The sequence below is a fragment of the Hypomesus transpacificus genome, chromosome 2 (genome assembly GCF_021917145.1).
Source record: "Hypomesus transpacificus isolate Combined female chromosome 2, fHypTra1, whole genome shotgun sequence".
In the NCBI taxonomy this organism is placed as follows: Eukaryota; Metazoa; Chordata; class Actinopteri; order Osmeriformes; family Osmeridae; genus Hypomesus; species Hypomesus transpacificus.
In genome coordinates, this window is record NC_061061.1 from 832,137 (window position 1) to 844,649 (window position 12,513).

General features: G+C 50.0%; 1 protein-coding gene across 1 annotated transcript; it reads right to left on the minus strand.

Moving 5' to 3' along the window:
• Positions 1-7,929: 7,929 nt before the first annotated feature.
• LOC124472023 lies at positions 7,930-9,246 on the minus strand. The gene is made up of 2 exons (XM_047026682.1): positions 8,934-9,246; positions 7,930-8,734 (listed from the first exon to the last, which is right to left on the minus strand). Exon 2 carries the CDS (start codon positions 8,675-8,677, stop codon positions 7,994-7,996), a length of 684 nt encoding a protein of 227 aa, XP_046882638.1. The 5' UTR covers positions 8,678-8,734; positions 8,934-9,246; the 3' UTR covers positions 7,930-7,993.
• Positions 9,247-12,513: the final 3,267 nt, after the last annotated feature.

Consider the following 12,513-nt stretch of genomic DNA (forward strand, 5'->3'; position numbering starts at 1 on the left):
AGAGAGAGAGAGAGAGAGAGAGAGAGAGTGATAGCAGCATGTCTCACTCCTGGAGCAAAACACTCAACACAAAAACAAAAACAACAACAGCAGCAGTCAGCCGAATCCAACATCTCCATGGTGACCCTTCTATTGCTGACATCAGGACTTCAGGAGGGCCACACAGTCAACCATCAACAAGCTGTTGATGACATGGAGGCGTCAAGATGTTTATTTACACATTTCCTTGAGCTGCCCACACCTACGAAGAGCTTCCTGCCTGAGGTTGTGTTTTTCCTGCTGTAGCGGCTCACATGGCAGCAACGCAAAGGGTCAGAGACTGCTCTTGCGTGGCTTTCAAGTTGACGCGTGTTTTGAAATGGCTACTTTGTCCCAGCGAGTGGCGGGCTCTGAGGTGTCTGGGGGTGGAAAGTGTGTGCTCTATCTCCAGGTCCCAGGTTGTCCCAGCCATGTTCAACACAGACCCTGGCCAAGCCAAACGGAACAGCCACTCCAAAGCATACTAATGAGTCGGGTGCAATGGGCCGAGGATAATTAGCAGCCATGAAAATGTTTCCCTGAGAGCTGCAGCCTGGAACGACCTTTCCTTCCTCACCGTTCCTGTACTACAGAAGCACCAGAAATGCAACCACCCTAGCACCTCTCCACCCCTCCAGCCCTCCACCTCTCTACCCCTCCACCCCTCCAGCCTTCCATCCCTCCATCTCTCCACCTCTCCACCCCTCCACCTCTCCACCTCTCCATCTCTAAAGCCTTTCAGCCCCATCATTGAGGTTGTGGTCTTGGTCACATTCACCAATCTTCCATCCTGGGGAGACAAGCAACATACTGTACACTGTTGTTCCGAGTTACTCAATCCTGATTGGAGTTTAGCTTCAGTCAGTTGATGGTCCACTCTCCACATTCTACAGGTCCAGGAAACTACAATTCCCAGATGCCACGGGGCCCACAAACCCATACTGTTCTGGCCACAAGCATGTGACTAGACCACAGCCTAAACAGATCCTCACTGGTTGACAGCCGTCCTAGGAATGGTCTGAGCCACACCCTGGAGCTCTGGAATATGGCCGGAGGGACCGAAGCCAGAGTTCTAGCATTTCTCCGTACAACCGTAACTGGTGAGACCAGGCCTGAAGCATGCCACCACCCCCTAATCCAAGACTTTGCTCCGCCTTTCTGTCGAAAATGGCTCTGGGAGGTTGGTGCCAACCAAACATGACTCACTCTGTGGCCCAGGATGCATTCCTCTCTGACCCTGAAGAGAAGGAGGTTTTCATTTCACCAATACACCACGGACTTCAGCAAGAGGACAGACACTCAGGAAATGTTTTGGCCTTCTTAAAAGCGAGTTTTCATTCTTGTTGGCACGCAGATGATTCTGTGCCATCTTGTGCCCTTGGTTGTAAAAAACATGTGTGCTAGTGATGTTTTAGTTTTTTTTGTTATTTGGCATATGTTTCCTTTTTTAGTTTGTTTGTGGGCTTTGATGTGAAAGGTTTAGTGTGTTGGTGTAGTTAAAGCAGCAGAGGGCCGATGACAGCTACCAGTAGGTATCTATCATTTTAATCAGACAAAGATTCCCCACAACAAGAACTTGTGTTTTGCAGTCCAGCGTTGTAGTCTTGTCGAAAGATCGAGTTCAATTGATAAAATTGCAATTAAGTAAGTAGGGTTTTCAATCTGCACGTCCACCAAAAGGGTGTCTGAGAGAAACTCAAACAAAAGCAATGTTGTAAATAATGAAACCGGAGAAAGTCAAGAAGTCGACCGCTTGGCTCTGTTGTCACCTTCAGTTCTCTGATCCACTCCAGACTAGCGAAGGAAAGCCCCCTTAAACCCCTCTAAACTCTTCATCTTCCTAAACTCCAGGATGGAGGACAGAGAGCTGACTGGGCAGACTGTAGGGTAGGATTACACAGGACAGGGTTAGACTCTAAGACAGGGTTCAGGGTACTGGAACAGGGCCTGGGTGGAGGACAGGGTTCAGGGTACTGGAACAGGGCCTGGGTGGAGGACAGGGTTCAGGGTCCTGGAACATGGCGTGGGTCGAGCACAGACCTCTGGCTGTGGGCCCTGAACCTGGGCCCCCTCAAACCACGACGGCCATAGATGGCTCAGAATAAGTTACAGCAGAGGAGACTGCCTTAAAAACACAAGCCTGTAATAAGGAGAGGGGAAAGACCAACAAATACACATGATTTATCCTCCCCCCTCCCCCCTCCCTTGACCCACAGTGGGTCCCAGCATCCTCTGAGGAGCTACTGGCAGCTATGGAGGTAGCTTAAGTTAGTCTGTGATAGACCGTGATAGACAGATGGTTCAACCAAATATCTTTAAGTAATTTTGGAAAGTCCCTGAACTTTTCCAAACAGTTTCCAAGGACGACTTCCCAGATGGTTCTGTGTAAGGATAATGTGTTGATTCAGGTCAGAGGTGCTCCCAGGGGCAGCACACCACACAGGGACCAGAGGAAACCTCAAAGCTATATGAAGACACACTGTGCGATTGCATAACACCCCTCCTTAAGCTTCTAGTTTCCCGCCCAATTGTCCTTCTGGAAGATTCTGAGGGGGAAGATGTGTCAGGCGAAGCTGATGCTAGCAGGCTCATGATAATAATTCTAGCAAGTTTGCAATACTAACGCTAGCAGGTTCATGGTACTAACACTAGCAGTTTTATGGTACTAATGCTAGCAGGTTTATGTTACTAACGCTAGCAAGTTTGTGATGCTAATGCTAGCAGGTTAATGATTTTAAGCAGCTTTATGATACTGGCGCTAGCAGGTTTATGATACTAGCGCTAGCAGGTCGATGATACTAGCGCTAGCAGGTTGATGATACTAGGGCTAGCAGGTTTATGATACTAGGGCTAGAAGGTTTATGATACTAGCGCTAGCAGGTTTCACAGCGGCTGACTCCAGGGGCTGTGCTCTAAAGTCAGCTCCTGGAACGCCGGCTGCATGGAGGCTGTTAACAGCCTGTAATGTTGACTGACAGAACGGGGGAGAGGGGCTGGCAGGGGAAGGGAGTGGGTGAAGGGGGGAGGGGGGGATAGGGGGAGGTAGGGGGGGAGGGGGAGAGGGGAGGGAGGGGGGAGAGGTTGAAAGCATGTCGGGGTGCACCTGTGTTGGGGTCCTTGTGTGTATGTATGAGTGTTCATGTGTCTATTACTCTGTGTGTGTGTGCCTATTAGTGTGTTTATGTGTGTGTGTGTGTGGGGGAGGGGGCACTGGAAATGTGTTAGTTTCATTTCACCTCCAGAGAGAGAGACCTGTTAACTGCGTCAGGCCAAAGATGCGGCTTGGATGTTTCTTTATTGAGGTAACAGATCGCAAACTGTCACCCTGCTCTCATACCCAGGCAGGGTGTTCAACTGGTCCAGCCTGCTCTCATACCCAGGCAGGGTGTTCAGCTGGTCCAGCCTGCTCTCATACCCAGGCAGGGTGTTCAGCTGGTCCAGCCTGCTCTCATATCCAGGCAGGGTGTTCAGCTGGTCTGCTCTCATACCCAGGCAGGGTGTTCAGCTGGTCCAGCCTGCTCTCATACCCAGGCAGGGTGTTCAGCTGGTCTGCTCTCATATCCAGGCAGGGTGTTCAGCTGGTCCAGCCTGCTCTCATATCCAGGCAGGGTGTTCAGCTGGTCTGCTCTCATACCCAGGCAGGGTGTTCAGCTGGTCCAGCCTGCTCTCATACCCAGGCAGGGTGTTCAGCTGGTCTGCTCTCATATCCAGGCAGGGTGTTCAGCTGGTCCAGCCTGCTCTCATATCCAGGCAGGGTGTTCAGCTGGTCTGCTCTCATACCCAGGCAGGGTGTTCAGCTGGTCCAGCCTGCTCTCAGCAGGTCCCTCTCAGAGCATCTCTGGGCATCTCACTAGCTCCTCTCTCTCTCTGTCTCTCTCTCTGTCTCTCTCTCTGTCTCTCTCTCTGTCTCTCTCTCTGTCTCTCTGTCTCTCTCTCTCTCTCTCTCTATTACTCTCATCTTTCCTCTCTCTCTTCTCATTGCCTCTCTCTCCTCCCCTCTCTCACTCTCTCTCCTCCTCCTCGCCTCTCTCTCCTCCTCCCCTCTCTCTCCTGATTTTTCCCCTGGGATCTCAAGTACAGCTGCGCTTTACAATGTTTTCCTCATTCTCCACCGCACGCACGCACGCACACACACACACACACACATTAACACCCCCCCCACACACACAAAACACAAACAATAACACACACTCACTAACACACACTCACTAACACACACCTATCGCCTCTCCACCAGCCTCTCCACCAGCCTCTCCACCGGCCTCTCTCCCAGACTCTCTCCACCAGCCTCTCTCCACCAGCGTCTTTCCCAGCCTCTTTTCACCAGCCTCTCTCCACCAGCCTCTCTCCCAGCCTCTCTCCCAGTCTCTCTCCACCAGCCTCTCTTCCAGCCTCTCTCCACCAGCCTATTTCCCAGCCTCTCTCCACCAGCCTCTCTCCACCAGCCTCTTTCCCAGCCTCTCTCCACCATCCTCTCTCCCAGCCTCTCTCCACCATCCTCTCTCCCAGCCTCTCTCCCAGCCTCTCTCCACCAGCCTCTCTTCCAGCCTCTCTCCACCAGCCTCTTTCCCAGCCTCTCTCCACCAGCCTCTCTCCACCAGCCTCTTTCCCAGCCTCTCTCCACCAGCCTCTTTCCCAGCCTCTCTCCCAGCCTCTGTCCACCAGCCTCTCTCCGAGCCTCTCCAGCTCCATAACAGGAACGTGCCTCTTTTAGTGCTCTTCTCCCCAGAAGACCAGCCCTGGCACACACACACACACACAGACAGAGACACACACACCCCCTCTCCCAGGAGAGAGTGCTGGCTGTGCTCCTGCAGGAGCACTCCTCCCAGTGGAACAGCCCACCTCTCCCATTCCACTTGCTGCTGTTCCAGTTTCATACAGAGTGGCTGGGCTTCACGCATTCTTCACCTCCCTCCTCCTCCTCCCCTCCTCCCCACCTCCCCGCCTCTCTATCCTCTCTATCCTCTTCCACTTGTTCTTCCTTCCTTCTCCTCTGCTGTAGATATCTGTGTAATCTGTGCAGGCCTGGTTATAGAGATGTAGATATCTGTGTAATTTGTACATTCCAGGTTGTAGAGATGTAGATATCTGTGTAATCTGTACATTCCAGGTTGTAGAGATGTAGATATCTGTGTAATCTGTATATTCCAGGTTATAGAGATGTAGATATCTGTGTAATCTGTGCAGGCCCGGTTATAGAGCTCAGGTTGTAGAGGCGTACACATGTACTCATTTCCTGTATGGTCGCCTAGGGAACCTGAAGATGTACATTCCATTCTCTGTCTGACCCTCTGTCCCCCTCCACCCTGTCTGGGTGTAACAACGCCATAGCAACGGCAGGCGACCAAAATCTTTTATTGTTTTACATTTACTCTTCATCTTGTAAAGTGCTGGGGGAGAGGTGCAGGGTGTCCAGGCGCTCTGGAAACGCTGCGGAGCTGGGTTAGGGATGGTCTGGGTTAGGGATGGTCTGGGTTAGGGATGGTCTGGGTTAGGAATGGTCTGGGTTAGGGATGGTCTGGGTTAGGGATGGTCTGGGTTAGGGATGGTCTGGGTTAGGAATGGTCTGGGTTTGGGATGGTCTGGGTTAGGGATGGTCTGGGTTAGGGATGGTCTGGGTTAGGAATGGTCTGGGTTTGGGATGGTCTGGGTTAGGGATGGTCTGGGTTAGAGACGGTCTGGGTTAGGGACGGTCTGGGTTAGAGACGGTCTGGGTTAGGGACGGTCTGGGTTAGAGACGGTCTGAGTTAGGGACGGTCTGGGTTAGGGACAGTCTGGGTTAGGGACGGTCTGGGTTAGGGACGGTCTGGGTTAGAGACGGTCTGGGTTAGGGACGGTCTGGGTTAGGGACGGTCTGGGTTAGGGATGGTCTGGGTTAGGGACGGTCTGGGTTAGGGACGGTCTGGGTTAGAGACGGTCTGGGTTAGGGACGGTCTGGGTTAGGACGGTCTGGGTTAGGGACGGTAAGGGACGGTCTGGGTTAGGGACGGTCTGGGTTAGGGACGGTCTGGGTTAGAGACGGTCTGGGTTAGGGACGGTCTGGGTTAGGGACGGTCTGGGTTAGGGATCATTTCCTGGTCGTTGGAGTGAATGCTTCTGCCAGCTGTTTCTTCTTCCTGTTGAAATGAATTACGATTCAAACAAGGCCTCAAGCGATGTCAATCTAATCACATCAAAGCCCCCAGCTGACCTCCACACACACACACACAGACACACACACACACACACACACACTCACACTCACACTCACCCACACACACACACACACACACACACACACACACTCACTCACACACCCACACACACACACAACACAGACACTCACCCACACACACCCACACACACTCACAGAGTGGGGTTCATGTAGGTGTTATGTCCAAACACATTTAGACTCAGACCATCCCTCTAGGTACCGATTCATCAGACCCCATCCCTGGAAACCTTGGGCTCCTCTCCAGACCTCCCCTCCCCTCCCCTTCCCCCTCCTCACCCCACCTCCTCCTCTCCCCTCCCCTCCCCCCCCTCCTCACCCCACCTCTCCCTCCCTCCCTCCCCCCCTCCCCTCCTCACCCCACCTCTTCCTCCCCCTCCCCTCCTCCCCTCCCCTCCCCTCCCCCCCCTCCTCACCCCACCTCTCCCTCCCCCCCCTCCCCCCCTCCCCTCCTCACCCCACCTCTTCCTCCCCCTCCCCCTCCCCCCCCCCCCCCCTCCCCTCCCCCCCCTCCTCACCCCACCTCTCCCTCCATCCTCGACGTACAGACTGCTCTTGAGCAGGCCCTTCAGCCAGCTGCCATGCCAGGGAGCAGCACACAAGGCCGGGTCCTCTTTTACGAGACTGGCAAGGTGTGTTTGGGGAGGATCATGGAGGGGGAGGAGGGAAGGGGTGCGTCTTAGGGGAGAAGGGGGTGTATAGTAGAGGGGTCATTAAGGGGGGAGGGTCTATTTAGGTCTGGGGAGCTGGCAGGGACCACTAAGTAGAGGATTACAGAAAGAACCAAACTTAGATGAGGACAAGGCCTTCACTGGCGGATAGACCAGGTGGAGAGAGAGAGAGAAACAGAGAGAGAGAGAAACAGAGAGAGAGAGAGAGAGAGAGAGAGAGAGAGCGAGAGAGAGAGAGAGCGAGCGAGCGAGCGAGCGAGAGAGAGAGAGAGAGAGAGAGAGAGAGAGAGAGAGAGAGAGAGAGAGAGAGAGAGAGAGAGAGAGAGTACCAGTACGCAGCTTGATCTCTAAAGTAGCTCTTGGAGTTGTGACAAACACAACAACCCTGTGATGTTGCTGCCTGCACACCGACATACTGGGATAGTCTCTGCTCTGTCAAGAGAGCTGAGGAACTACATGCAGACAGGAGCTGCTGTAATTAGAAGAACAATTCACATTGTCAAGATCAACCATCATATATGTCCTGTGGTTGTTATGGTGATAACTCTATCCTGGCGTGTATGTGTGTGTGTCTCAAATTTGATTTGACAAGCAAGTGTGAAATGCACAATCGCATCCAAATGTTTGGGCCAACGTTTCTCTGAGTTATTTTCTTTTTTCTCTCCTTTGTTTTTGCTCCATAGCCCAACACGTGCTTCCAGTGTGAAAGGAAAGTTCCAGAAAACATTTCATCCTCCCTGTTTACGGTCTCCCTTACCCGCCACAGCCTTCTAAACACCCTCTTCCATTCGTAACACACAACAGAAGCACCAGTCATTTTACACCAAGCTCATGCTAATAACATGAAGTCATTTTCTAAATTATAGTTTTCCAGAACCAGCCTACTCAACAAGCAGAGATGGCAAAAGTGCACACATCCTTCACTCAAGTAGAAGTACAGATAGGCCTACCCATGTTTAAAAAGACTCTGGTAAAGGTTGAAGTGCTGACTACACTTTTTAAGTCAAAATAAAAAAGTATGGGCTCTGACATACTTAAGTAAAAGTATGCAAAGTAAAACCTCACATCATATTAATACATGAATACAAAATTACACTATAGACATGCAGCGTATTCGCCAGGAATCCTTTTTGACACCAACAATTTCAGACATCTCCCTCATGGGTCCAGGGTGATCAGGAGCGTCTCTCTTCTCAGTCATGTCCACATCGCTAACTCCCCCTGTCTCATCCAGAACATGGGTGATCAGGTCTCTCTTCTCAGTCATGTGGACATCGCTAACTCCCCCTGTCTCATCCAGAACATGGGTGATCAGGTCTCTCTTCTCAGTCATGTCCACATCGCAAACTCCCCCTGTCTCATCCAGAACATGGGTGATCAGGTCTCTCTTCTCAGTCATGTCCACATCGCAAACTCCCCCTGTCTCATCCAGAACATGGGTGATCAGGTCTCTCTTCTCAGTCATGTGAACATCGCTAACTCCCCCTGTCTCATCCAGAACATGGGTGATCAGGTCTCTCTTCTCAGTCATGTGAACATCGCTAACTCCCCCTGTCTCATCCAGAACATGGGTGATCAGGTCTCTCTTCTCAGTCAGGTCCACATCGCTAACTCCCCCTGTCTCATCCAGAACATGGGTGATCAGGTCTCTCTTCTCAGTCAGGTCCACATCGCTAACTCCCTCTGTCTCATCCAGAACATGGGTGATCAGGTCTCTCTTCTCTGTCATGTCGACATTGCTAACTCCCTCTGTCTCATCCAGAAGGTTAGACATTCTTCTTGTTGCCTTCTGCCTTGCTCCATGGTAGCTTCATAGACTAATTTACGTTTTCTGTGGATGATAGCCAGGAAATTACACAAGGTGCGCAATGACTATTGATCATGACTCCAAATACAGATTAAAACTAAAGTAACAAGCCTGTTTTGAGAAGTTGAAAGTATTTGTGTCAATATTTTCAAGAGTGAAAGTAAAATGTTGTCGGAAAAATAGACACTAAAGTAAAAGTACTGATACCAGAAAATCTACTTACTGTAAGTACAATACCAAAGTAACTTCCCATCTCTGTCAACAAGCTGGGTCTTGTCCCATTTCTCTTTCCTCAAAACAGGCTAGTGTCAAAACTAGCACAAACATTTTCTCTTTAGGTGGGCCACACTTGTTTTTGTAGTCCTGGTTTATCGTAGCAATGGTACAAATGTTGAATGTTAATGTTGTCAACACTACAATAACTTCCTTTTTCAGCTTCACAACTTCTCTCACCTGGGGCAAATCTTTTGTTTGTCCTGCAGCATCCCTGGACACAACGCTGATGTGGCATAATGCCCAACCCTTACCGTGAGCCTGACCGCACATACACCACAGTATGTTCACCAGTTCAACAGCCACGCACTCAGTCTTCATCTAGGACTAGGTGGTTGATGACATGTTAGATTTCACTCCAGTCTCCCTGTTCATTTGACAGTCATTGGATGATCAATGTATCTGTAGATTGTCACAAGCACTGTATGATGTTATTGTGTATACAAGGGACCCAGAGACAGGAGGAGAGATAGCGAGGAAAGAGGAGGATAGTAGATTGGTGAGGTCTATTAGAATGTACTTCACTGCATTATGGGGCTACCCAGTGATCAATGTATCTGTAGATTGTCACAAGCACTGTATGATGTTATTGTGTATACAATGATTGTGTTTCAAAGTCAAGGCTTGAAGTCAGTAAAAGGAGTGTAGAATAGTTGCTTTATCACACCGGTACACAAGCAGCCACCTGAATGACATTGGGATGAGTCAGCACTCTCATCTGAGCCTCTATGAGAGGGAACACCAACCACAGGGTCTCACCGCTCTTCTGGAACGCTGCTTAACTCAACCCAGATGGTCCAAACGGGAAAACGAAACAGTTCAGTCATGGGAGTGTGGTCTCCAGCAGCCAGCTCCTGAACGCTGAACCCTGACACCACCCACAGCCTCGCTCATGGACTTTGCTCTAAACGGCCTTCTCTCTCTGCTGCTGTGTGGGACGGTACATAACACACCCTGTTTGTGTTTGTCTGCTCCACCTCCTGATTCATCAAGCAGGACTGTGGATTACAGGGCCTGTCACACATTTAGAAACACCTAGCATTTAGCATTTTTGAGAGACACATGCGCCACCTGTTTTTAATGCATGAATGTAATCACTCAATCAGTCACTCAGTCACAGTCTATAGGTCATGTACCTTACATGTAGGGTGACCAGACGTCTTCTTTTACCCGGACATGTCCTCTTTCCGAGACCTGAAAAAATGTGTCGGGCAGGGATTACGCTTATTGTACCAATATCTGTATATTTCAGTCAAAGAAAATCTTCATACTGTTGAATTACCTGGTTTGTTGTCATACAAACCATAGAAACATGCATGTGTTTCTGAAAAACGCTTAAAGACCAGGTGTTTCCAAGCTTTGGACAGGCGCTGTATAATTACCCCCGAAACACCTCGGTCCAGTGATGCCGTCTTGGGTTCCCGCCCTGCTTTCAGTGACTGCTGAGTCCAGGGCTGGCTCTGAGGGACGCGAGGAGGTCCGGGTCCTGTGGAAACTTCTAGAAGGTGATAATAGGTTTGGGACAGCTGAGGAAGGCCCCTGCAGACCGTCAGGACAGCTGCCAGCGCTGCCATCTTCGCCGGCCTGTGACACGGCTCTCTCGAACACAAGGAAGATGTCGTGTTTGGCTCGGACTAGTGTCAGGTGTTCGTACCTAGAACCCTGACGGTCGATGAGGTTTCTGTTTACACACCACATACTGTTGTCTTTAAAAGGATCAAATTAAAAGCAGCATTTTCATAGTTCCACCAAGAGATTTGAATAGCATGAACACCGACAGTATCTGATGTTCATATCAGATTTGAAGGATTTACAACTGGCATTTATATTCTCCGAATAATTAATCCTAGAGTTAGCAATGCTAAGCCCGGAATTCGAATTACGACTATCTACACCTGACAAACAAATATGCGTATCACAATGCCAATAAAGCCCCTGAAAGCATGTTTATGATCAGTGGCACCTCTCGAGGTTGACAGATCCAGACTCAAGGTGTTTCTGGGACCTGCGATGAGAAGGGCAAAGATTCACCCGCCCAGGTGAAACGATACGTCTTTAAAAGCAGAGGTTTAAATCCCAACGATCCAATCAAGGATCCTGGCTCTCGTTTAAAGCTGACCTTTTCCTGGTTAGCTGCCGAGCTAGCGCACATAAAAAGGCCTGTAACTGAACCTGAGGGCTTTGTGAGGACGAACAGGTGCTTGTGGAGGGTAAGTGAGAAGAGGCTGCATTTGGGAATTGGCGTGGGACTGGGCGCTAGCTCACATCCTATATGCACACACAGCAGTTACCGGGCAGGAACTGGCCAATATGTCTGGAAGTGATCGCTTTTAAACAGGATTTTGAATTGAAAAAACTGTGTGAGATGTTCATGTAACAGGATCTGACTGAACAACGCAACACATGTAACATGTGAATCGGGTCTACGTTGTCATCCTTACGCTTTAGAGAGAACCTTTTGCTTGAATTCAAACTGGGTTGTTACATTTTATTGATCGCACACGAACTGGAGATGGTGAGTTCCCAGCACAGGGTCACAAGGTCGGAAAATATCAATCGAAAAAGTTCAAAGGTCATCAAAGAAACGCAAGACAGTCTGAAGTGTGGTGATGTTCTGCTCAGTAACACTGCTTCTGCAAGGCAAATACTCTTTTCCATCTAAACATTGACTTTGGTTCCGCACCAGACAATTTGACCAATCATTAATCTCCACCTACCCAGAACTCACACTAGAAGCTGCAATAATCAACATTTTAAAACAAATTCAAAAATGAGAAACCTCTCCATGTCCTTATCCCTTGTCAATGGGTGTTACTCAAAAATAAACCGTGTTAATTGATTTTGAACTGAGACCAGTTAAGCTGAGTTAGCATGGGATGCTAATGTTGCTAGTGGGCCCCAGTGGGATGCTGACAGAAGCCAGAGATCCCTGGTAGCCCTGACTGTCCCGACCTGTCACTCACCCACCAGACAGATACAACAGGTGGAAAGCATGTGAGGGGGCAACATGTGGGGGGCAGCATGTGAGGGGCTGTGTTTGTGGGGGGGTGGGGGGCGGGGGCCGGGGGGCTGAGAGGCACAGATGGAGAAAGTGGTGTCAGAGGGTCGCCCAAAATATCCCCTCCTGCTGTCTCAACCCTTGGTGGGTCACACTCCCCCATTGGTGACAGTTGAGGTCCTGGATGGGGGGGCAGGGGGACAGGGGGGCAGGGGGCAAAGGTCAAGAGGGGTTGGGACAGGGGCAAATATGCTGCCAGGTTACTGCTGCAAAGACACTGTCTAGTTTACACAATCCAGCATGCGGCTGGTGACCGAGTGTTTGGGATAGTTTCAGGGTATCAGTTTAACATAACAGGAGAAAGAAGGTACAAAGGTTGGAAGGTATCTGATTCTGGTGACTTGAATTTGATTATTTGGAGTCAGTTTAAAACCCTTTGATTGACGGCTTAGGATGAGTTGATGGGTTGGTATCTCAATAGGAAAAATAGTTTACTTGATTCAAATTCAAATGCATTAAATAAAGAGCTGAA